This window comes from Solea senegalensis, linkage group LG13, assembly GCF_019176455.1.
Source record: "Solea senegalensis isolate Sse05_10M linkage group LG13, IFAPA_SoseM_1, whole genome shotgun sequence".
Lineage (NCBI taxonomy): Eukaryota > Metazoa > Chordata > Actinopteri > Pleuronectiformes > Soleidae > Solea > Solea senegalensis.
In genome coordinates, this window is record NC_058033.1 from 4,689,247 (window position 1) to 4,716,371 (window position 27,125).

Consider the following 27,125-nt stretch of genomic DNA (forward strand, 5'->3'; position numbering starts at 1 on the left):
TATTTACTACAACAACAACAACATTCAAGACAGTCCTCCGCTTATAACACGGCGCTTTTGTTTCCGATGTGTCTGTGCGCCACCGTTAGCTCGTTTGGGAGCGCAATAATCCGAATTAAAGCCCCTGGTGACCATCTGCTGTCTCCTTTCGGAGCTCAACGCACTACTTTGTTACTGCATCCACCTCAGCCCGCCCCCTACGTGTGTGTGTGTGTATGTGTGTGTGCGCATACAGCCGACCGGGCGGAGTAATTCATGTCGGTATCTCTTGGATGCATATGTGTGTGTGCGTGAGAGAGAGAGAGAGAGAGAGAGAGAGAGAGAGAGAGAGTGCTACGGCTGCTGGTTGTCACTCATTGTGCCGCGAACACGGGTAGCGACAAGGACCAAAATTGAGTCCAGTAGCAGTTGTTATCGCTGGAAAAGGCTGATATCTGTATTTTTCACCTCCTCTTCCCCAGGAGCGACAACCGCATCTTGTTTTAAAGTGCGTCTCTTCTGCAAAGGAGAATATCTGTGACACATTACAATGCTGCAAATAAGGGACCTCCTCTGGGGATTGCTACTCATTGGCTGTGCAGGTAAGAGACAGAGGAAAGAGTTGTTTGTGTTGTTGTTGTTTATCAATATTCATGATGGGGTTATAATTGTTGAGGCTGTGTGACCAGAGGCAGAGAAACAGGCCGAGCTGGGTTTGGAATCTGGAGCAGCATCCTCTGGTCCCACCGGCGGCATCCTATAGTCCCTGACTCCGGACACTCAGTGGCGTTTACATTATAGACGTGACTGGTGCTCTGGAAAAAAAACAACAACAAATCAGAGTGTTTTGGTGAAAAGTTTATCCGTGGGAATGAGACTTTTAACCATCACGCCTGTAACATCGCAACCAGGACGCATTTTGGTCCCATTCCCGTGCGTTTTGTCCCCACTTTCATATCATGATCCGCTCTCGTCGGTGCGTTTTTGAATATCTGAGCGCAGAACAGAACAGAGTGCTACTCTTTCTCTGGATCTCTTGATTCTTGATTCATTCAGACTGTCCCCTTTTTTGTACAAACACGACCCTCAGATGTGTGAGTTTGTTCATGCGAGTTGAGCTTCGGAGTTGTAAAGGGTGAGAGGAGATGGATGCTGGAGATGAAGCGGTGATGCGGTGGGGACGTTTTCAGGTCCCCCCCTCCCGCCTGCAGATATTGATTATTCTCCATATGTGCGCTCTTACGTCGCAGTTTCTAGTTTCAAATACAAAACGAGCCGAAGAGAAGGGCAATGTGTGCATCAAAAGTCCACGCGGGTTGGATTTCTTGTGCCTGGTCAGCTGTGACGCACCGTGGATGGAGCGGCACAGCAGCAGCAGCGTTGGCCGCTCCTCTCGCGGGGATGCTTTGTTTCAGTCGAATAAAACCGGTTTAAGGACATTTTGCTGAGGGAAAAAGACGCGTCCACGCATCTGAAACGCGCGCTCTGACTCTGTTCTTTGCACGGATCTCTATTCAGCCACTGTTATGAATCTGGAAATCATAGGATTTGGCCAAAAAAGCGCGCGACAAAACTGTCAGTGCGCGCTAGCTTTATCGTGGCATTATTTATTTATAATGTAGTTGGTTTTTTTTTCTGAGATGTGTTGACAAACAAGAGGCTGTAGTTTCCAACTTTACATCGCAGTGCGCATTAGGCGCAAATCAAATAAAAATAATGCAGACATATGGACTGAGGGTGATTTAAACGCGGTTTTCACTTTGGTTTGTGAGGATCGAATTCGTCATCCATTGTGGACGACTGAATACTCATTCATTGTATACAAAAGGATCCAATCCCAGAGCTCCCATGGTTATATAGGGCGGAAGGGGGACCCACTCTCCCCATAAACTCTCAGCTCCTGCGCCCCGCATCCCCCCTCCTCCTCCCTGCATCTGCCCCCCATCTCTCCCTCTCTCTGTCTTTGTAGACTGCAGGAGGAGCAAGTGGACCCCCAGGGTTCCTTGGAGAGAGGAAGACGAGTTTGATTTAATAATAAATTAACCGAGCACAATGACGGTTATTTTAACCCCAGGCGTCTTCCTCCACGTTACACAGGTCTGCTGTGGCGCTGTTTCAACATTCAGTTGCTGCTTCTTTCTTCTTTTTTTTTTGCCTCCAGTGGAACTTCAGTCTCCTCCCACTGAGGTTTTAATTCAGCCAATGATGTGTCTGTCTCCCAACCAGACCTCCAAAATCTTATTGACCCACACTGGACCGTTGAAGCAGATACAGATATTGATATTTGAATGGTTTAAAAAAAGCTCAAAAGAATTGTATTACCACAAATCAACATTTTTTTTGGAATAATTGTCATTTACATGTCTGCAAACATACACATATGTATTTATTGGTCTATCTATGTATTTTGTATTTTGAGTAATCTGCTACTAATTAACTGTTGATTTGCTGGTAATGTATCTGGTCAGGTTCAGGCTACTGATTATGACTTGGAAATGTCTTGCAGAGACATCTTCTCCACAAAAACACGGCGTTGCAGCGTTGAATGTCAGTAAATCACAGTTTGATGATCTGGTGTTGAAGTGCAGTTTGCCGTTTGGCAACTATGACTCAATTTGTTCCTTCTATTCCCACTAAGCATTTAGCGTCTTGTAATACTTGTGAACAATGTTTCTATTGTGATATCTCATGAATATGTGCCTTATGCAAGCTCACTTGTGAATGCAGTATTTTATTTTCTGAGATAAGATTTTTGTTATGGTGTCGTCAAGTATTGATGTGCACATTTTAAAATGACAATGCTCCAAACAGATTTCCCCTGCCAGTTTGGCTCACTGGCGTCCCTGCTTTATGAATCCTTATGCTAGCGCTTATCACATGAGGGTAGGATGAAGTTTACTGGCTGAAAATCGACAGGGGGATAATGGAAGACTGCAACTCCTCCAAATCCTGGGCTCTACCCTTCAAGGAGGAATTCAGTATTCATCAGTTAGACGGATCTCGTTATGCAACAGATTGTCTTGCAATATCAATTATTGTAGAGTTGTAGAAACGCTGTGTCGTGAGCCACGCGGTTGGTGTGGTGGTTAGCACTCTTGCCTTTGCAGCAAGTAGACTGGGTTTTGAGACCTGGTCAGAACAAGGGCCTTTCTGCATGGAGTTTGCACTGTCCAAAAACATGCAATATGGGGATTAGGTCATTTTAACACTCCAGATAGACCTTAGGTGTGGGAGGATGGTTGTTTCTCTCTGTATGTGGCCCTGCGATGGACTGGCAAACTGTCCAGGGTGTGACCCTGCCTCTCGGCCCGTGTCAGCAGAGACTGGCACAGCACTCCCTGCGATCCTCATGTGGATGATACAGCGGTAGCAAATGAATGAATGCTGCATAGTGATACAGCAATTTAGCTATTTTACTACAAGCTTTTTTCATGGCCACCTTTTAAACCCAAACAGGATGTCAGACTGCGACTGTTCGTGGTGTAGAGGGCGGCGTGTTTCCATGACCACGCCGGTATGTTTTCATTTTGGTCCTTTATTTGGTCCTTTTATGATTCATGATCCTGCCGAAAAACTCTGACACCCCCACAATTCAATGCACCTCTTATGTGAGGGGAAGTGAAAGGAACCAAGGGGGATAATTAGACAAGTGTGCCTTTTCTCTGCCCTGTTGGAACCGGGAAAGAGATCCAAAGAAATTGATCACATTATATGATATGCCTGAGGTATATTAAGGGGCCACTGACAGCATCACACATTTTAAAGGCTGCGAAATTTAATTACATTTATGGATTTCCAGTTCCTGTTCCAGATCAGTGATAATTAAATTTGAGGGCAGTAACAAACATTAGGATGGAGAGCGACACCACCTTCCAAGAAATGAGTGAATAATGGTCTTACTGAGTGGGATTCTCACAAGTGGACACTGGAAAGCGGCCTGACGTGTCTAAGTCTGCTTCTGCAGTCAGATGGATTGTGTCTAGTGTGTATCAGCAGGTCTGACCTTGTGTTATTGGAGTGATCTACCAAGTCCATGGTCATTAATCCGCAGCCTGAAAGAGTGTTGATTTAGAGTTTTGGCCCTGAGTTCGGGATTCGCTGTCACTGTCGGTACTGGGAGGTTGTCCCAGCTTGTCCCCTTCCAGCAGTGCAGACATGTTCGCCAAGAAAGTTGGACTTGGCTTAACTTAAAGTACTGCAATGCAGCGTCATAAAAGACGGATACCTCTGTCACACACAACCGAGGTGATCTGGCTGCAATCGGCAGGAAGCAGGATAAAATTATTGTCGTCGTGAAAACTTTCCAGAGTCATAAAACACTTCCTAGTGGTATTTTCAAACCACTGTTCAGTGACAGACTCTCAGAGTCATGCATTTATTACTCAGACTTGACTTCCACTATTTTATTTCTTCATTTTATTTGGGGTTGTGCACATAACAGGCTGAGAGTCAACCTTTTAGCATCAAATTGCATTGCTGATATCCATGTAGTTGGTGAATAAGTGATTGTTTTGATCAAATGTTTGATCAAAGGGTAGCTTATACATTTACTTGATTAAATGTGTCAATATTTAAAGAAATCGTGACAGGGTGAATGGCTGAATGACATTGAAACAACCATAATGACAACTCCTTTGAATCACTACCTCACAAGAACATCCAAAATCAAATAATGCGTTGGTATCAGTGTGGGCAATGGGCCAAAACGTTATTTTAAACATTGTTGTCGGCCCAGAGTTTCACAAGCGGTGAATCACTGATACCTAAATCAATTGCAGCGGCGTCACCTGCCTCTGCTTTTCCTTATTCTTCATGAATCTCGAGACACTTTTGCAGTTCAAAAAACAAATCATGTCCATGTGCTTTTGAATCTTCAGACGCGGGATGAGCTCTGAATAGGCAAACGCTTTGAGGGTTCATTTAATGACCGTCTCAGTCAAAAACAATGTTTTGTGCATCAAGCGCGGAGCAGAGCTCCACCAAAAGGAGGAAAGGTTCAACGTAACATTTGCAGAGGGAGAAAATATACAATTCCTTAATGGCTAACACATGGCGCTTTAACTGCTGTGGTGAGTTCAAAGCCACTATGAAAATAATACAGGCTATTTTTGACTTAGGGGAACTGGAAAAAGCAGCCAAACAAGGGAAAATTATAAGGCGTTTTTAGTCTGCTCCCTGAATAAAACTGGATTCTGGACCTTTAGAACTTTGCTGTGCAGTTGTAAGTAGATCCACGCTGCATTCAATGTGACATGTTCACATTTTCGACCAATTTATTGCAGCTTATGTTGAGGAGCTGCTCCGATTACAGCTGTGCCCCTCTGGATTCAGCTCATATTCAGCTGTATAGTGCACACCACTGCTCCTCAACACTTATTATCAAGGCTTAAGGCAGCATCAGAAATTGACTTTCCATTGAGCCGTTATTGCAGGTTTAGCTGATTTGCCAGATGTGAGGTCTGTGCTGCTGCTGAAGCATCTTTCGTTAACTCATTTATTAAATAAACCTTTTTATTAGCATATTTTTTATTCTTAGCACCATCATTTATGGTCATACTTGACTGTTAGAATACAATAATTATACATATTACTGTAAATCACATAATTTGGTGCATCATGCTCAGAAAAGTATATATTTTTGCCTTTTCAACCATCATATCCAACCCCCAAATAATTATGAGGCAAATGTGGAGTTTATGAAAAGGTCTAATCTAAAACATCGTGTGAAGACAGTGAAATTTGTAGGCGACACTGGTTTGTGATTCATGTTCACAGTCTCACTGTGCATCTTCAGACTGAATTTTAAAGCACTGATTAGTAGAAAAAAAAAAAACGTTGAAAAAGACTTGGCTTGGATGGCTGATAAATTTCCTCTGCGCTGACTGTTAGATCAGGGTTGGCCTGTCTTTGCATATTAATCAGTGAATGAATAGGGACCATGAGTTATTTGCATTGTGTGAGCTCTGGAGGTGTCCTGCAGACAGAGAACTGAATGTAGGGGGGAAAGAAGGGACAGAATGTGAAATGGGCTTGTTTCTTTTCTCTTTCAGAAAGGCGTTACGCTGTAAAACATAATAAAATATACAATATACAATGTGTTCCGTGAACCAAGTGGCAAATTTGCTCACTTTTTGATGCCTCGCAGTATACTTGGGATCTTTGAACATGAAATTATAAGAAAAAAAAAAATCCATAATTAAAGTGTGAAGTTAGGAAATGCAGAACTTTTTTTTCAGTTCACCCCAGTGCTTATAAATAGCTTTAATTAACAGCTCTCAGGTTTTTAATGTGTACTCATTCAGAAAGTCGTCATTTACTTAAAAAGATGAACTCCTCACCTTAAAGTGAACATCATTTTATAAAACACACCTATTTCAGTTTAAGTGACTTCTAGTAACCTGCCATGATCAAAAGGAATACGACTTGGTATAAAGTCTTTGGAAGTGAAGTGAAGCTTCTGGGGTCTTATCTCTTCTGTCTGTTCAGATGTTCAGAACTATAAGTAATGGCCTAATTTCCTGAAAGCTTGTCTCATATCTTCCATGTAATGGTCACTTCCTCTGGTTTGAATTGCATAAGCTCTTAATAAAAGCCTCCCAATGGGGTGACAACGTTGGTGTTCAGATTAACTGAGCCTGGTGTGAATGTTTAGAAAGATTAAAATGCAACCAAATCTATGTATTAAATTACTAATGCAGGACCAGAATATTTTTCTTTGCTGGACACTCTCCGCCACTATCTCGAGCAGCTCGATAATCATCGTGTCTATGACTTTATCCAAGTGGAACTTGTGAACCTGTAATTACGAGATGGGGGGGAAACTGTGGAAAGGACGTCTTGACTCTGAGCTTTCAAAAAACGTATAATTGACACGCCGCGAATGGCGTTTCCAACAGTATTCAAATGCAACATGGCAGTCGGCGACTAGAAAAAGAGGCTGGATAGGCGAAATATCTACGCAATAACAATGTTCCTCATGGAGAATGATGAAGGTGATGGCGATTGGACCATCGTCTCCTCTGAAACCTGGACTTCTGGCTCTAATCTCCCCATTCTTTCTGTATCGGCTTTGACCTGCGCTGCTATTAATATGCAGCTCCTTGCGTTTCGTGAAGCTGCCAGGTCTGGCGATGATGGATTTCATTACTGTGCAACTGAATACCAGCATGATGTCCCCGTCCTCCTTAAAGTGTCTGGCGAACTACAGTATACGCTCGGATTGTGTATGTAATGGATACTGTTTGTATGACATGCTGTTTCACTTTTCTTTATTGTCAGCATGAACCCCAGCGTTATTTATAGTTTGGCCTTATTTTAAGTGACTACCACCAGGACTGGCACTGTGTGAGCAGATGGTGTTTCTCGTGTGTGTGAAAGTCAGGGACTTGTGAGTTGTGCTGTGTCGATTATCAAAAGTGATGTATTCACATGCAGTCACTTTAGGTTGTGACCCTATAGGCTGTGGAATAAATGATCATAGACCGTTTGTGTGTGATTGGTTCTGCTTTACTGTTGAATAAATATGGTGGATTTATTTTACATCTTCTGCGACACAAGACTTATCTTACACATTTCTCAATACATTTATCCGTGAGGCTTTTTATTGGTTGTTGCAGATCCAAAAAAGAGGAAACTCTCTCTGTGATGGGCGGGGGCACTTTTGTCTCCCATGCTGTACCACACACGCGCGTTTGTGGTAAAAAAATAAAAAAAAGTGTGGTTACACTTCAGTGGAATTGATGCAGACTCTAAGAACATAAGGACTCAAAATAAATTTACCTCAGAGGAAAAGAAAGTACATTGTATCCCTGGAGCTAACGTTACTAAATAGCTGTATATTCTTAGAGCTGTGACTGATGCAGAGTTTGTAAAGTGACAGTGGTTTTCTTGGTCTCAGAGATCTGTTAGTAATGCTAGGAGAGCCCCCTTTATACCTTGCATTAAAATGGGCAACAACTACATGAGCAGAAATACATTGTTGGCTCTGAGCACAGCTCCGTGATTGGATAGCAGTCCGATAGCAATTTTGATGTGGACACACTGGACTTCTCTGACTTCACCATCATTAGTTAAAAAATTAAAAGTAGCCAGCTGATTTTGAGTTTGAACTAGTCGGAGCCTGAAGACACTTCTTGTTCAGAAATTCAGTTTCAGATCACTCCGAGCTGCAAAACCGCTGCCAAAGAATAAAGTCTCAATTCAATTTTTTACTTATAGACGCAGCATGTGAGAAGAGTAGTCGTCTATTATGCAATATAATGGGAACACACAGTGGAGTCTTTACACACTGTCTTTATTTCCCAGCATCACCTCTCCCATCAGCCTGCAGTATTATTACATTTCTTTCCTGGTCCGACATACCCGGCCACTATAACTTGACTCGTCTCTCCGGCACATGTGGCGTGTGCCACAGGCGTCACGTGGCGCTGATGTGTGCAACGCCAATTACAGTCTGTGATCCTCCGTACTTTTCCTGTAGTGCCACCGCAGGATCAGAGGGTTTCCTTTTAACAGGAAGTCTTGGTCCATGACAAGGTATACCCATTACTATAGCCCAGGCGTTCACACATCAACTGTACCTGTGAGCACTTGAGCTTTCACACACACCTGATATAGGATGCACTGAACTCCACACTTCCCTGCTGTCTACATTCAGGTGGTTTCACGTCTTTGCAATTAAACATGTTGTTAGTTTGTCATTAGATCTGACATATGTTTTGACAAGTATGCCATTTATTTGAGCACCCGACTTCTGCACAGCTCTGAAAACAATACACCTGATAAGGCGTGGGATGACAGGAAAATGTAATGCCGTGATCATGCATGGTGAATTGCTATATTAATGTACTTGCTTTATATGTGAGTTTAATCTTAAATGTGATAAATATGAAGTCCTTGAATGTCTAGAAAGTCCCTCTTGTGGCACTTCAGCATTAATTACTGCATTTTTTTAAGCTACTTAAGTGAAATATCATTGGTTTTCTTCACACTGATAATGGGAATTCACCTTGATCGACTTGTTGTGAGTGAATCTTACTGCACCACATCCTTAGGCTGGGTATTTTTTGATAAAAAGATCCCAATTTTTTCCCCCCTTTTCTCCCAATTAGATATGCTCAGTTTCCCTGCTGTGAAGTGTTCAGCACTGCTACTTCAGCTCCGTGTTTACTGGGGTGAGAGTGGACAGATGTGACTCATGGTAACCGTGTCACTTTGAAATGTGTTCAGTTTGACATAGTGAATGTAGTTTTACTGACCTTCAGCAGGAAATAAAAGGAGGCCGTGGTCACAGTGCCTTTGTTTGGACGTTATTATTCGTCCTTGGTGTTGCCTCAGTTGCATTTACTCGCAGTCCTGTACTGTTGAGATGTGAAGTGCCAGCTCTGCGACGGAGTTTATTCATTTTTATGCAATGTCACTCATGCCGCAGCTTAAAGAGTCTTTGAAGTAAATATGTAAGACAGTTTGTTGCGGGATTTCAGCAGGGCTGGTGCCACACCTGCTGTATTTATCTTCAGTTCAGGAGGCTTGCCTGCTCTGAAATCCCGATTTTCAAGCCACCTGGAGCGGCGGCTCATTTTCGTGCACACCTGGTGTCTGCGGGGATAATTTCTGTTCAATTAGGATTCATGCAGCCTTTTCTTTTACACACAGTTTGTTTCGATAGTGTTTCGTTCTCCCACTGAATGTCCCTTTGTTGACTCGTCTCATTGTTGCAGCTAAGCATTTCACCACATCACTGTGTTGTCCATACTACCCTGAGGTTAGTTTTCTGCATCATGGCCAGTGATTCACACAAGTCTATATGCTGTATTTAACAGTGACAGATGGTGATTACTTAAAACACTTAAGAGTCTATGTATGATACAGTTGTGAATATCATGCCTTAAAGATGCTCACACCTTTCCCCATATTTAGAGGAATTTACACAAATGAAAGAACCACAACTATGAGCAAAAACGAAATTAATCGTATTTGCCTCAATTATAGTTTGTAGTACAATAACGATATTAAAATGATTTTTTTTCTCCCAATGCTGTCCTTGTAGAAAAGAACTTGAGTGTTATTTGGTTCAGATGCCAGTGCCATAATTTGTGAGGATATTTTTTCCTCTGTAATGTTCATAACTGGCCAGCATGGCTTTTTCCAGGAGCTTGTTTTTTTTAATTGGCTCCTCAGTTAATCGTTCATTAATTCTCCTCTTTTCATTTCGCTTGAATTAAAAAGATGTAATGAATGAGGGAGTGTGCTCTAAAGAACCTGCAGGCTTGGTGCAGGTCTGTGTTGAATAAACCTCATCAATATCAGCCCAGTTCAGTCACATCCAGCTTATTCTGACTTGAATTGATTGTGGGTTTAAAAAAACAAACCAAAAAAAACATTTGGAACCACAGGGCTGGGAAGTTTCTTAATGTGTTTTGGCATCATTGATCTTGGTTTAGGTTGACTGACATTTGGGTGTGATAACCTAAACGACACTGCTCTCTATCTCCCAAGCCGATAATTAACCATTTTACAAGTTATCCGAGGCAATTTTACACTGCCCAGTCCTCCGTTTACACCTGACAAGATTTAACTGTTGCAGCTCAGAGACCAACTTGATGGTTGTTGTAGCCTGAGTGATAAATCTTTTATGCGATGCACTTTATGGCGACCAGAAATGCCCCCAAAAACAACTAAAAAAAACACTGCTGCTGTTTCTATCAGATATCGTCTGTCTTATTTCATGGTGGCTTAGCTGCACACTGAAACTCTTGGTGTAGTTTGGGCTCACGTTTTTATCATATCTTAATCCCAGGGAATGACTCAGCATCATGATGTAATGCGTAGCAACGACAGTTACCTCATCCCCCGTCATCTGCGACTGGCTGGCTTCCCCCGGGTGCCAAGACGCCTTAGCCTTTGTGTGAATACTGAGAAGGAAAAAGAAACAAAAAAAACAACTTCGAGGAGATGAGAACAAAGTGAGAAGTGCAGCATGTGCAGGATTTTTGTTGATTTTCCCTTTACTTTCTAAATCTGCACTTTTGTCAATGAGCACATTCTTGAGGTGAGAGTCTCGGTTGGTTGGTGGTTCAGTGAATCCTCACACTTTGCCAGCAAATGTCCACAAAGACTTATTTCTCTGTGTACACTTCACAAGCCCCAGTAAACTGTTTTCCCAAGCTGTAAGCTCTCACTTATTTTATGGTCCGACTGTAGGTTTCATTTAATCTTGCACTTCAGAGGAAATTATTAAGGCTGGAGTTAGTTTTTTAAGTTGCATTTGAAGAACTGTATGCTGACATAGCACACGTGGGAACAACTAGTGAATTTAACTGGAGAAACTTAAGAGAAAACAAGATCATATTGGATTTGTGCTTCCAGGTTATCGTCTTGGAATGGGGAGCTTTTTATTTTTAAATGAAGAAAATAAAATAGTCTTGAAAGAAGGTGTTTTTTTTTTTATTGCAGCACACTGTATGCATGTTTTCAAAGGCATACTTAATTAAATTCTCCTGTGTGCATATTGCCGCGAAACCGTCTGTGAGATAGCACTATGGAAACAAGACGAAACACAGAGACACATCCAGGAGCTGTTGATTTGACAGGAGATGCGGGAGGACTCTGTGGACCGCTTGATCACGCTGATGTGCCATATATCATCTAATCAACAGCTTAAATACAGCCTGCAATCTAATACTGGAGCTCCACATAACCAGATCCCCGCCGCTGCCGCCCGTATGGAAATCACATGTGAGCAGCGGTGAGGTCAGCGTGATGAAAATAAATGATGTGTTTGTACTGGGTCGGTAGCAGGTGGTTGCAGGGTAACATCACGGAGACGCACAGCGGATGCTGCCGTTGCCATAACAGAAACAAAGTGAATTTATTTGAGACCTTCAGGGCTTTTTATCATAAAATCAATATCAATACAAACATTAGTGTGTCTGTGTGTCAAGTGTTATGAAAAAGTAATAGCTCCGTGTTTAAACCATTTAATGTTGTTTTGCGTGTTATGTGGGGGGAAACACAAAACAACCGTGTTGTGGCATTACAACAGTAATCTAGTAATCTGTTTTTAGTTGGCGGGTCCATAAAATGTTGCTCAGTGTTTCTAAACCTTGAAAATGGTTTTGAAGACGTCTTCTTTTATGAAAAAGAAAATAGAAATAGAGCCAAGAAAACAGAAAATGTTAATGAAAAACATGAATTATTTGAAAACGAATGTTGAACGTTAATTATTGCTGCCATATTTTCAACAATACAGTTCTAGCATGACTCGGCTCGGCTCAGCTCAGCTCCACTCTTTTTCTATTGTGGTTTTTTAGTCCGACACAGGAATCAAACCAAACAATGCCGAGCTGTAGATCAGTTAAAAAGACTTGAAAAGTCCTGAAAACGTGTTAATCTCCAACATTTAGTAACGCAAATGTCTAAAATCTCAATATTTAACAGAGGAGTCTGGTGTATTTAGTGACAGCACTGCTGGAAGCCGGCGATCGTGAGCCAAATCACAACCCGTCTGCGCTCCGGTCAAGCGGGAAGTACTGAACTAACCTTTTTAATGAACTGATCCTAATGACTCAGTAACACTGAAAACAACTGCTTTGCCTGTCACTAGTTTGTGTGTCTGTGTCGAGTATAACGACAGTGCGACGTTGTTGTGTACAAGTTTTTTTCTTTCTTCTGCTTCAAAAGCAAAATACACTTTTGTCCGTTTGCACTGCTGTAGAAAAATGATGGCATAAGATGGCAATCTGTGTAACATACAGTGCATCTTTTCTCAGTGATTATTTAAACAAACGTACGGGTAGTCTATTCAGTTTAAGCCAATAAACACTCTTAATGTTAGACACTTGACCTCTAAGGTTGTAAAACACAATCCCTCTGAAAGCCTTATCAAAATATCCGTGTCCGCACTTTATTTCTCCGTATGACCCCGTATGACTTCTTTTCGTGCTTTTTTCCAGGAAGCTCCCCCAACTTTCAATCTGAAAAATTTAAAGACGATCACCCTGAATTGACCCTCCTATGTGGGTCCTTTCCATTATGTGTTTATGGCCGGGCCCTACCGTGTTTGATGAGATCAGGAGAAGAACGTAATTTATTAGGCTTTCACACTAACGGCATTGTCAAAGCACAGCTCCTGAAGAGAAGCCCCAGGAGTGATTCACTGTGAGGCGGGGAGAGAGACAAAGGTAGAAGGGCGGCAGCAGGGAGGAGGGGTGCCAGGATGAGAGGGGGGCGGGACACAATGCAAAGTGTCGTCAAGGAGGAGCGGCTGGGTTGTCGGGCCACTTCAGCCTCCGGATTCCATTGTTTCCCTTTCTGTCAGTGGAATCACATTGAATAGAGTAAAGCTCGCTGATGGCACTAGTAGTGTGAGACAGTTTTGTTTTTTCAGCTTTCTGTTCCTGAATTTGTTTCAATATGACTTTGTTCAAAATGTACCAAAGACGACAACGTTTCAGATCTCTGCTTCGTTGAAATCCCTTTTTTTTTTTAAGAGCGCTACTGTTCAAATTAAAATACATTTGCATAAGTTGAATGAGACCTCAGATATCACGAGAGAGAGGGGTTCGCCTTGAAAGATAAGCGTGTGATGTCTTTCTTTGCAGAGTAATGTCTAAAAAAGAAGAGACTCTGATGCTATTCTGGTAAACTTACTGCTGTGAAATGGGCACATTTTTATTTTTTTTTTGCTTGTGAACCGTGGCCTGATTATGTCTCTGGAATGAATAGCCACTCTCCTGACTGACAGCTGTCCCCATTTTATCTGCAAAGCTTTTTTTTTTGCATAATGCACCGCTCTGCTGCTTTAATAAGTTACCATGACTGCAAAGTTGTATAGCTGTGTAATTATTTTGCACTACAGACAGCTCACAAATTATCCCTGCACATGAAAATGACTTTCTTTTGCTCTGATTGCAGGACAGAGTTTGTTGCGTTGAGGAAACACGAGTGCCGACAGGTGATAAAGGAGCATTCTGTTTTTTTTTTGGCACACCTGTCATAGCTCAGTTGTTTCCTCCTCAAGATATTATTATGCAGTCGTAGTGGATGGTGTTGCATGCATTATTTACAGTAAATGCTCAGAATTCAAATGCAAACCTGTGCCATATGAATTTTGTGAATAATGCCAGTTGCCTCATACTGTATTCAAAATGGATGTATAGTTTAGACTTCCAGTTGCAAAACAAACTCCCTTTTTGAATCCTAGACATTTTGCGATTTGCAATACGACTGTTTATGCAACTGTTATTGCACAGTTGTCACCTGCACTCAGGCACCAGTTTGTACAAAGCCAATTGCCAATCACACCTGACACACTTCATTTATTTTCCTCCAAATTTGAACATAATTTGCACAAATTGACCTGAATCCAGCAATTGAGACCATTAACTCCTCAGGACAGTTGTCTACCAAGTGTATAATCGTGTACCCCCTGCCAAAGGACACGACCCCGGTGGAGAGGCAAAACTTTCCTATGATGGTTGAAATGCAGACATAAATGTCAAATAAAGACCAATGCTCTGTTTGAACCACGAGGAGGATAAAATATGTTTGCACTCTGCCCAACACCAGGCCTCAGTAACAGTATTTATCAGATTGAAGTATTGTAAGTTAAAAGGAATATGCCATCCGTCCACCATTTTAAATAGGGCCGGAATTAATTTTGTATTGATTTTGATGTTAGTTGGGCAATATGCATTATTGAAAGTCATTATATTATTTGCTGCTCCCTCTGTTGTCAGTGGACACGTTCAGCTGCATTAAACTCTGCGTGTACAGAAGTTAATTGTACTTCCTCACGCGATCGATAGATTGGTTTAGGAGTAATGGCTTCAGTTATATATATATAAATATATTTATATATATATATATATATATATATATATATATATATATATATATGTGTGTGTGTGTGTGTGTGTATGTGTGTGGAAAGCCACTTTATGTCCACTCCTTTTTCACAAAAGTGAACTTATTTTTCAGGGATATTCAAAGTAATCCCATGCTACATTGAATTTCTTATTCGGGGGATGGCTTGGTGATTTCAGTCTCACTTCTTTGCCACCTTCTTTGTTGCACTCTGAGCTTGAGTCTGACAGGTAGTCGGCAGATGGAAAGGAAATTCACAAATTTCCAGATATTGTTAATAAGAGAACATGGCACGTGGCATGACACCTAATAAATTAACCATCGACTCCGCTGTGTTGTGGGTTGCGTCACGCGCCATTCTAAGCACACTGTCTCTGTGCAATTTCCAAAGGAGTTTACACGTCAATCATTCACTTGTCGAATGTAAAAGGATAAGAGTCTGACACGTGACGTCTGATGTAACCATTAAATCATCAGCAATCAAAATTAATCAATTAAGACTTTGTAAGTTCTGATATTCGGACTTAATTTAAAGCGGGGGTCGTTAAACACAACGTGGTTACACCAGAATACATGCGTTGATCATACGTCTAATGAATCTCCTTGCATCGCTTCAACCGTATTCTCTCAATTCTCACAATTTCATTAACGACTTTAATGAAATACAGTATGCACTCTTTTTGAAGAGGAGTCCATTTTGTGGACGCCGGTTTTCTCGAAATGGCAACGGCGTTGTTGTGTATTTGTGCAATAATGATGATTTATCTCGGAGTGGTTGCTATCATTATTCAGCATCAGTGTGACTGGTGAGCCATAGGTAGATCACTTATCAGTGTCTGACCTGCTGTCAGCATGAAAGAGCAACTCTAAATGCCACGTCATGCTCCCATTTTCCACTGCGTGTTTCACCGAAATGGTTCCCTCTCCCCTCTATCTCAGAGAAAGCACACTCTGTTATGGCCCACGAACACAGTGAATGCCCACTGTTGTTTTTGACTGTGCCTCATTCAGCTCCACTGCGCCCTGTAGCCAGCTAAGTAGATCACTTAGTTTGCCACCTCGCGCCATAGAAACCTCCTGGGATTTTGTCCACTCCCACTTCCTTGGATGCGGCCCTCGCGGTGTAGAGCAGAGAGGGAAAGTCTTCATTAATCACTTCACTGTCAGATTTTTAACACAGCAAAGTCTTACTGAAATGATGCAGCCCTCGCTGTCAGGGAGCTAAAGTGGACGGTAATTTCCATGGGAAGTAGAGTACTGGAAATTAGGGAACAATGAAAACGAGAGAATTGGGGAGACAAACGAGCCTGTTGAGAATGGCCTGGTTGTTAGTACTCAGATGGTAAGAGACTGGCTCTGGACACAGATTTAGCTGACATGGCCAGCTTACCAAGGACAGAGCCCTTTTTACAGGAGCATTTGCTCATTAGGGAGCACGTCTCGTATTGTTTAAAGACTTTAATGAGCATTGCCGCAACCAAGAGGAGGGAGAAAAATATTTAAAGTGGGACCTTGTATTCAAACATTGAACATCCTTCACTGGACAACAAAAACAAAAATCATGCATTTGAGCATCAAGGCCAGCCCTTCTCATGATAACTTTAATTTTTCACCTGCGTGTCTCTCTTTCTTTCCCTTCTTTCTCGCTACTGCTATCGCAGAGAACAATCTCAGGGCACCATTTTGCCGAGGACATTGAGGACCTTAATTAGTTCATTCACGGATATGGCTCCTCTTACTAGCCCAATGGTTTTAGTGCCTCTGGAGGGCCTTAAATGCCAGCTCCCTCTTGCAGAAAGGCCTCAAAACTGTACAGAATATAAAATACCTGTCAGGTTAATAAGGGAGAACCCCCAGCAACCCTACTGAATTTATTTATAGTATATTCACCTGCTAGGGTGACAGTCTTTTAACATTATAATGGCAGAAGAAAGAGGGAAAGAGCATGGTTCATAAATGCTATATCAGCATATGTTTTTTTTTTCTTCACCCCCATTGTTGAATTGCTTTGTACAAAACGAGGCTAAATTGCATAAACCGAGAACCATCAAACGACTGGACTTGAAAGAAATGATTAAGGTCAAGGTGGACGTCGTTGTGCCTCTGTAAATACACACTTTAGTTCCCCACAATAATATCAGTTGCAGTTTTCTTCAATCATATTTAATAATTGCTTGCAAAGTTTTTTTTTAACCTTTATTCAGGGTTTAAAATCGAGGTGGACTGATGCTGATTTTTAGAAATTGATGATAAAATGTGTTTTTTTTGTCTCCATCTGATAAAATATCACTGTTTAATGACAACAAACCATACAGAAAAAATAGCTCCCTCCAGTTTAAATCCAGTTTAGAATATGCAACCTTAAGGAATGACTATTAAGACGCCGACAGGTCAGTGAAAGCCATTTTGATCAACAGCCCGCGGATGCATTTGCTGAAGTGCTTTTTGGCTTGGGCGGGATTGTTGTTTAGACTTTTAAATTGAATGATCTGCAGCCGATAATGTCATTTGGTAAATTACAGCGCTCATAACCGGATAAGCATTGATTGAACAGAGGTTCGGGTCGTCTTGAGTGATGGGAAAATGATACCAAAAACTCAATAAGTTAGGTTTTCCTCTTTAGAAAGTGTGCAATTATGTCATTCTTTGCATCCGATGGTCAGCGCTTTAGCGTCATGTGAACTCTCATTAGAGAGACGGCCCCCGCGGAATGGATGCGTGGGAGCGGGGGAGAGTGCTCGGACTGAAATGGGAAAATCAAATTTGGAGTGCTTCCTGTAACACTATCCTGTTTGTGGAATGGGGGATATTCCTGAAATGGCATTCCGTTTCTGGGCAACAGCGGCAGCTGTGCATATCTTCGTATCCAGGGGGGGTGCAGTGTGATAAAAGCCCATTGATGCAGCTGTGTTTGAACAGGGAGATTGCAGTTCGATCAGTGGCACGGAATATTCTCTCCCTGACGGTGTTGGAGGGAGAGAACTTTTCAAGGCCCCCCCTGCAGAGGAGGGAGGAGATGCTGACTAAAATATTGTCATACACGAAAGGCGAATCCCAGGAAGTCTGAGTAAACGACAGTTTTATGGAACACTCCCACTGCAGTTGTAAAAAGAAAGAAAGAAAGCAATGTTGGATTGGTGCCTTGGGGTATCTGTTAAGTGCAAGGCCAAACTGGTTGTCATGGCAATAGTGGAAAAATTAAAGTTGTTTACTCATTCAAAAAAAGAACAATAGATTCTAGAGAGATTCTGTCATTTACAAATGCACATTAACAACGTATATTATGTCTAATTCATGGTGGAATATTATAAAACGTGTATTTACATCAATTGACGGAAGTGTTTTAGTTTGTTGTGTTAAATTTCTTTTTCTTTTTTCTTTTTTTGCCATAATGCCCACAGTCATCGTTCTTTTGTCAGAATTTTGTCACAAAACTCCAGGAGTTGTCAGAAAATTCCCACAAATCATACATCAAAATGTGTGGCTGAAGCGGGGACGGGTACAGCTGTGGGTCTCTCTGTCGAAATGAAACTGTGAAGAAAAAAAACCTCCCGTGGGAAATGAATGGAGAGTTTATGTCAGAGGCAGGTGAAATTCGCCTTCCATGCCATCTTGGGTACAGATCAAGTGATGTGCACCAGCCAGCAGCCACATTCACAATGTCTCCCGATTTTCCCAATTAATCTCTTGTCTCCAAGCATGCAGACTTGTTTTGTCCTCCTGTGCGATTAGAATGTGATGGTCTTTCTGTCTCAACTGTGCCCTCAAGAAGACAGACTCTGTTGTCTTCGGTGTCTGTTTTTATGTTTAGTATATGCAAGATGAATCTTTCATGACCTTAATCAATAGTACAGTCTGATCCGCGGAGCTGAAGTATTGAGTTTAAATGTGTTGGTGGTTGCTATGCAAAGCCATGTGAAAAAAGTAGGTGTGCAGCTCATGTGTTGCATTACCCCGGTGGACTAAAGGGTCGGTAATACATGGAGGAAAATAAATTGGTTTCAAGATCTATGTCTGCTTCTCAATTTTCACACTACCAACGGGGTTAAGGTGGATCAGGGCATTGGCTCGGTGCCGCGTTCGAGTTACAGCCTCCGTGTTCCAATTCATAGCAGCCACAGGTGCACGAGAGAGAAAAAAGTGCGCCTCGAGCAGTGTAGCAGCGGCGTGTGAATGCAGCATTAGACGCAATTAAGGGATTTGACGCTTTTTCAGTGGAAATATGTAACGGGAGGACAAAGTGACGGTTGTTAGTTTCCTCGCTGACACTCTTTCTGTCGAGCAAGAGATGAGAGTGGAGGTGGAGTATAACAGAGCCACTCTCCACTGGTGTGGCCTCATTAATCACTGTCCTCTCACTCACCGCGGGTGGAGGGGATCCTTTGTCTCTGTTTGGAGCCCTCTGTGTTGGATGTGATGCAGCTCCACCGATGCCGGTGCCTGCCGCCCAGTCGGTGTATGAATTCTCATCGATGTCTAAATTAGGACTTCATTAACCTTCATGGAATTTATGCCACCGAAAGGCTCTTATCTTTCCTAATAGTCATTTTCCGAATACTACTCCACACTGCAGTCTCTATGTGTTTCACTGTTGCCTGATCAGAGCTGCTTTCACTTACATTTTAGCTGGAGAGTGTTTTTTTTATATCTATATGTATATATATATATATATATATTTATATATATATATATATATATATATATATATATATATATATATTGTTCATTCTGCCACAATTTCATTTTTCAACCAAGGCTCCTTCATATTGGGAGCAAGGGGGAAAAAGTAAATCCTTCAAGAATTTCATTATGATTTTAATGAGGCAAAAGTGAGAGAGAGGGAGATTAATTTAATGAGAGATACAGAAACGGCAGTAGACATGTCATTTTATTACCAAGTGAAACTTCACAAAGTTTAGAGAAGCTGTGTGAAGACGCCTGAGCTTAGCTTTGTGGTTCTGAACAAAAATCCCCTCTCACACGGCGCCTTTGTTGGCTTTTAATCCAACAAACCCAGAAATGACTAAATATGTCAGTGTTTTGGAAGCGTGCGTAGTGTGGAATCGCAGACACATGCCGTTGCATATTTATTGCAGCTCATCAGCTATTTGAGCTCCTGCTCATCAGAGTTAGTGTAAAGATGAGCATGGAGACCGATCATCAGACCTCTGCATAGAGTGTCTCACTATAGTGAGAAAGCCTCAGGCTCCCTTTGAACTGGCCGGGTCACAGACACGTTCTCAGGGGCTGTGAGACCATCTTCTGGATTTCACTCCACTTTTGACCCGATCCACGCGATGCTTGTCGGCGGTTTCGCCAAGACACTTGGGCATTTGATTAACGGCCAGCAGGGTCAGAACTTTCACCTGCGCTATCTGTGACACAGGGGTCGTGTTCGTTCCGAGTGTTTTGATGTCAGAGAGTGACGACTTTGAGGCTCAAGTCCTCAGACCAGACGGGGGAGTGAAAAAAAAAACCCAAATGTCTTTTCCTCTTTACAACAACTGTCAAAACCTGTGTTTGCCGTGAGTGAGTCCTATTGTGAATGTGATGGTGGATATGGCGGGGAAGTGCACAGAGTATTTGCAGGCTTTTCCTGGATTAATAATGTATAGGTGACATTTCAGTGGCATTGATTGACTTCTCCTTTCCTCAGTAGATTCATTATTGCCTGTTTACACCCTCAGACGACGTGGAGTAACTTAACTTGGCTATAAATGTCCATATATGGGCGTCATAATAGCGTCATGATTATGGTTACTTTTTTCCTAGTTTATGATAACAAATAATACACAAGGTTTTACAATATATGTATGTACTGCAGTGCACTGCATGATACGTTTGAACAAAAATAACGCCTAAACATAATTTAAAATACACCGCAGCAGTTCAATATTTGCTGATGCCAATTTTGATCGTCAAAACAAATTGGCCAACTGATGAATTGATTGATTCATTTACATGCTACAACTTCTGCAGGTGCAGCCTATTGAGCTCTAATTACTCCACCAATGGAAACTCATTTATCATTTCATAATTAACACCAAACACACACATGCACATCACACACTCACTATTCTTTCATATCGATAACAACGCCTAAAAAACCTGCACCTCTTTAGGTGCCAGGTAGCATATGGTGTGTTGCGTTACATCGGGGACATGACACTACAGTATGAGCAGCCAGTTTGGTCATTATTGATTTATGGTGGGTTTAAAAATCAGCCTCAATGAACATCTGCAGTCTCAACCTTTGACTTGTCTGCCGTTAAGCTTGTGTCTATCGAAGGGTTAAGTGGGTCCCATTCTTGCAAAACAATGAAATGAAAAAAACCCATTATTACACTGACAGATTATCATGTGTCTTCAATAAATATGTTGTTTACTGGACGACAAAATATGATTTGTGAAAGTGAAGCAGGCGGCAGACAAATAGACAAGTTTATCCGCTGTTCGACTTCGGAGGGGGGCAGCGCGATTATGCTGTCGCCAGAGATCACGAAACACATAAACAAAACCCAATTAAAGAAGTGGAAAAAACAGTAATGGATGACGGGGGCATGGGGGATTGAAGGAGTGGGCGTGGCGGACTCCTACAGGACCTGCTTGGCTCTAGAGCTGCCACAGATGTGACAGTGTCTGGACCATGTCTGGAATATAATGTAATTCTGACGAATTAATAGTCGTGGAGGAAATGTCATAAATAATGAGGAGCCAAGCTTTGGTTGATGACGAGAGTGGAGCCGTGCCGAGCCGTGCCAAACCATACCGAGCAAGGATGTGCGCAACTCCCCACCCCCCCCTCCCCTGACACGAGGCAAGGCGCCAGACCGACTTGCAACGTGATCCCAGAATTCCCTCGGCGTGACATGATGAAGTAACGGGAATCCCTGGAGTGGAGCTGTAGAGGTAGCAGCGGTGAGCTGGGGGTTTGGTGTTTATGGATGTGTGTTTGTGTGCGGCGTTGGGGGGGGGGAGGGGATTGGGCTCAGGGAGGGAGGGTGCAGGGCGTCCATGTTTTCTGCTTGGTTTCACCTGAGACAATGAGGCAGACTGGCAGATTTGTGCCAAAGGGGGGGCTCTGGGTGATAGCGAGCCAAGGCGGATGAAAACACAAATTAGCACACACCCCAGATGTACACAAAGTGCATTGTATTTTCATGAACGGTGTATTCCTGTGACAGTTTTTTGTCAACAAACGGAAAGTGTCCTAGCCTTTAATCACCAATCACGTTTCCCTTTGAAGTAGAGTAGTTTCACAACCATTCTCATCACTAATCTAAGGGTAGTGTCCAGTGGTATCTTTCTAAACATGAGGTTTAAATGGAACAGTTAAGTCTCAACAATACAGTGCTTAATGCTCAAATACCCTAAAAGGTCCATTATGCAAAAAGCATAATGTGGCTGAGTCTAATTAATAAGTAGTTACCTCATTTTTTTTGAAAGGAGTGTCAGAAAGTTGTTGGAGAACACAAAACAATCGTTGGTGAAGACACCTCTGAACATTTGCCAATGGATGTAATATATACTGTAGAGGTAAAGGATGTTTGTGCTGAAAATGCATCTTTTAAAAGCTAATTCTTTCAAAGCTACAATATTTACTCCGTATTGAAACCCAAAACAGTTTATCTTCAAGATAGATATTTTCTTCTATTTAAACCGGCACAAATATATGAAATACAATATAGTGCACATGCTGAATTGTTTAGTTTACTCTTTTCTTCCACTTCATTCGTCATCCTCTACTTTTTTTTTGTCCCATTTTATTTTTACAGTCTTTCCGTCCCTCCTGCTTGACACCCTTCTCCTGTCCCCAGCTTACTCTCCTGGTAGCCCCTCAGGTTCCCTCTGGCCATGGTCTGTCATGGCTCTGCCATGCTTCATTTCTTCATTAGAGGGTTCTATAATAGATTTCCACTATCAGGGTTCCCCGTGCTGTTACGGGAAAGATGTGAAGTCTAGACAGCTTGGGAAAAAGTCTCACAATTCACCTTGTAAGAAGTCAATCTGTATTGGTGGAAGTGACAGCACGCTGTTATGTGGTGCCCGCTGAAAATGACGAGGCGCCATCTCCATCTGGTTTCCATCAGTTTTGCCGGACACTGAGGTGAACTGAGTTTTACCTCATGTCTCGACAGGTTGAGTCATGTAGCAGGTTGCTAGCATTTTCTTGGGTTTGTTTATCAGTCATAACAAACCCTATTGGAGGACGATCTCATGGACCCGATGCACACTTTCTGCTGCATCCATTCTCGTGCCACATCCACCCTTGTTAGATAGAATCCTCCTCCTGAAATCCATAAATTTATTGATTGGTGTCACCGTGTTCTCTGTCTGTGCATTAAAGTTGACAAATGAACAGCGCCAGAAAAGAAGACGCTCTGAACAATAGCACATTGATGTTTCGTGAGACCTCAGTGTTTGATGGATTGTTGGATGGTTCTTGTGATGTATCTATGGCCTTGTCAGCTGATTTCAAGGCAAAATCCAACCTTTATTCTGCATATTATCCATCGCTGGTAAATATAGGCCCAACATGACTTTACTTCTGAAGGGACTTTATTGATTAATGAGTTGCTGCGGGCCAAATATAATCAAATATTATTGCTCTTTGGAACACTCTTACCTTTGCTTCAATTTTCTGCTCATCACATTATTGATTCTTATCAATCCACGGACCAGTGCTAATCCGCACAATTAGCTTGATATTATTGGGTGTGGTCCTCTTTCCCATACAAGTTTCACATATCTCCAGAGACCTGAACGCAGAGCTGATGTGTGAATTGCAGGTACACTTGCATAGATGAGTCTTTGAGCACAATAATGTGAGTGTGACGTTTATTGCATATTTCCAATTTCGCAAATGCTTCCGCTGTGCAGAAACATTCAAATGTGTCTGTTTAGGCATCTGCAATTACAAAAAAAGCCTTCTCTGTAGACAATTTAAAAAGCTGTGTTTCAAAGAGGCGTTAAACTGGCGCGGCTCCAATTTGCAGATGAGAAAATTAAAAGGATACACATCCAACTTAATTTGCATTATATGCAGTTATATAAGGCCACTGTGCTACTCTAAACACCTAAGTTCTCAAATAACCCATGAAAGTCTCACTCTCTTTTTTCCCGGCGTTCATTGCATCTCTCTTGTCTTGCTTGTAGCTCTGACAATGAAATTGCTACTTTTGCTCCACTCAAGTAACAATGGTTTGCATCCCTTGGTAGCTGTGTATCCTTATGAGTATTTTCATCACTGGTTTTCCCTCCTTTTATGACCTGAGGTGGATGACTCTGCTCAGTTTTGAGTCTCCCGGCAGATGTGTCTGCACAGTGGCTCCAATTATCTACCGCTAAGAAGAGGCTTAATGTCACCTCTTGTGTTTTCATGTTGTAAACATAATGCAAATTAGTGCTTATTTATTTTGCCAGTGGATGGAACATTTCGATATTGTGCCGCTTCCATCTTCCCGTGTGATGTTTACTGTTTCACAGCCTCAGACAATGCCTCATGTGTACTGTCACTCCTGCTTACAGTAATTGCTTGTTCCCCCTAACATTCTCTTTTTTTGTGCACAACCGAGCTGAAGAATATACTCCATGAGCCGGTGACAGTCCAGTGAACCTAAAAGCAATAAAAGTCAAGTCACTTTTTTTTTCCATTAAAAATGCATTCGCAGAAAAGTCAGCCTCTCCGAGAAAGAAAGAATGAATGAAAGCACATGGACCCATTTCCAAAGAGTGGAGTTGAATTACTGGTAACCTTTTACCTGCCTCACAGAAAAGATGTTTTTCATTTTTTCACACAGTCGAATCAACTTTAAACTGCTAATTTTGCATCACAACAGGACCTACCATGTTCTTTTCTACTGCAGGTGCTTCTTGTTTGGACATTTATTCAGTTTGGACTTTTTGTTGTAGCGTTGCTCTCTCTGTTTCCTCACCTTTGGTTTGTGGTTCTTTGTTCCTCGTTTTTGTGTGTGTAATATTTTGTTCTTGGTCCTAATTTTCCTTCCTGATTGTCAGCCAAGCTTGATGTCATTCACCTGAGTCCAAGGAGCTTCATCTGTGTTCAATTATTGCTGCCTCCCCCGTGTATTTAGTCTCTGTCCTTTATGTCTTTGTTGACATCCTGTTCAGTTCATCCTGTTTGTTCCTGTTTGAGTTCTGCTATGTTCTGGTCCGTGTTGCTGCTCCCCGTGTCATGCCACTTGTGTTTTGTTTTTCTCTGTGAGTTTTACTTTAATGCCATCCCCTTATGCTTTGGATTGTTTTTTCCCTTTTGTGTTTTTGTTTTGTTTAAGACTGTTCAACAGCTGACATATTATGAATCTAGTTTAAAAAGCTTGACCCAAACCCTATGAATGCACAAGATGTGCTGGCATGAAAGGATGTTTAAAAAGCACACACAGCTGGTATTGAAAAATATCACTTAGTGAAATTTGCCTGCTCAGTTGTGTGTCTGAAGCGAGTTTCAGCTGGTGGTCATTGCTGTGAGAGTATGGCAATGTTGGCTATGCTCTGGGAATGCGGAGTCAATGTGGGGGTGAAAGGGGTGTGAATATGTCAGTTATATAGTGGCAGGAGTTCAATTTCACTGTGAAATGTGCTGTTGGTATATTTATGTTGTCGGCAAGGCCAACAGACCTTGCCATGTACCCCTGCGTCGGTTCCAAGTGCTGTCCACAGCTCAATTTTCTGTCTCAGAGCCCTGAACCAGGCTGCCTGCGTTTCTTCATTAGCATTATCGGTGCGCAGTAAGCTTTCACTATTGGCACAGTGCTGTTAAAAGTGTGGAGATTGAGAAGGGAACACATTGGACCCTCTTCCAACAAGAAAACCACGCCCTTGATTTGTTTTGTTTTGTTTTGTTTTGCGCAGTTATTCAAATTCATGGTTGTGATGCATGCAGCCAGTAGATCTAACAGCCCTTTAACCCTTTAGTCCAATCTGACGAGACCTCATGATGTCCCCCACACCAAGCATCTGAACACAAGAATTTACTGATGACCACTTTTCCTGTCTAGAAACGTCTTCCCATGCTTTTTATAAGGAGTGTATATTGTATATTTTTGAATAGACCGCATATATATAGCTTTCTTTGTCCCTTTCAGTTACACATGTTAACCACTCGATTCAAGATATAAATAAAATGTAGTGATTTATGGTTGATGTATTGTTGTAAGAGCAGTTGCGTTACATCGGTCACACTAGACCACACAACACTGAGCAAAGGGAGGAACCACTGTTCACACTGGAGAACGATGGTCTAACATATAATGGAGAGTTGACAAAAACACATTCTTGTCAGAACAGAAGAGAGAAAAAAATTATAGCAAAAACAAAACCAAAAAAAAAAAACCCTTCACCATATGGTGCTGTAAAGCAAGTCGTGGGCGTCTGTTTGTTGGATCTGCCTCACACTGTTCTCACTCCAACAGGAGGTAGCCTCCCTTCAGTCGAGAAGTCTTTCACAGCATGAGTGAACTGCATTTACAGTTGTAGCGTGGAGAACAAATGGCATTAGTCAGTTTTTGAGATGTGTGGAAATGAAAGCCCCTCTGTGCAGACTCTTGGAGGTCCAAATGAATGAAGTCGTCTCCGTGCAGCTGTCGTCTACTGTCTGTCTAGACGACGGCTGCAATTTTCAGCCCAGATGATGTATTCTTTGGTCAGAAGCCATTTATCCACAGCGCGTCTAAATGAGTTCTTGATCTTGCCTTATCTTTGTGGTATTTTATCTAACTTGAGTCAGATCTGTTGTCCTGCCCTCAAAAAATCCTATCTTTGGATAGTATTGATATAGAAAACATTATTAGACTTCAGGGCATCTGTCGTCAAAAACCTCCGCGTTAATTAGTTGGATGTTGACGGATTGAGTGGATCTCTCTCGGATTCATCTGCATTTCATGAGGCCAGTGATTTAGAGCACATCTCAGCTACACTGACTCTTCAATTCCCCCTGATTTAAGGGTCATCAATGATAATTTTTCATGCGCAAATTTAAATGCTGCCCCCAGTGACTTAGTGCCATAGTAATTAATGACCGTTGTGCCCACAGAATCTGCTCCATCAAGTATTATATTAATAAGTAACTACCTGGAAGCTACTGAAATGCAGCATTTGAAACCCATATTCAGATAGTCTTGAGCATTTGGCCATTTTCTAAATTGTCCTTTAAGCTTCGACGGAAAAAGTAACAATTTCGATTAATGTCCCTTTTTCAGACCTTGCAAGGCAAATGATTGCAAATTCATTTCATAGATACTTTCATATTATACGCCTCAAAT

At 41.9% G+C, this 27,125-nt stretch overlaps 1 protein-coding gene across 14 annotated transcripts in view; it reads left to right on the forward strand.

The window, feature by feature from the left end:
• The first annotated feature begins 326 nt into the window (after positions 1–326).
• ncam1a (neural cell adhesion molecule 1a) overlaps positions 327–27,125 on the forward strand; it is a 220,480-nt gene continuing 193,681 nt past the window's right edge. For 6 of the 14 annotated variants that reach the window (XM_044041834.1, XM_044041835.1, XM_044041836.1 and 3 more), the window contains exon 1: positions 330–581. In XM_044041834.1, the coding sequence (XP_043897769.1) occupies positions 530–581 (52 nt within the window). In that variant the 5' untranslated portion in view covers positions 330–529. Of the gene's footprint in view, positions 582–27,125 lie in introns of all 14 variants that reach the window. The other 8 variants (XM_044041830.1, XM_044041831.1, XM_044041845.1 and 5 more) reach the window with 4 other exon arrangements.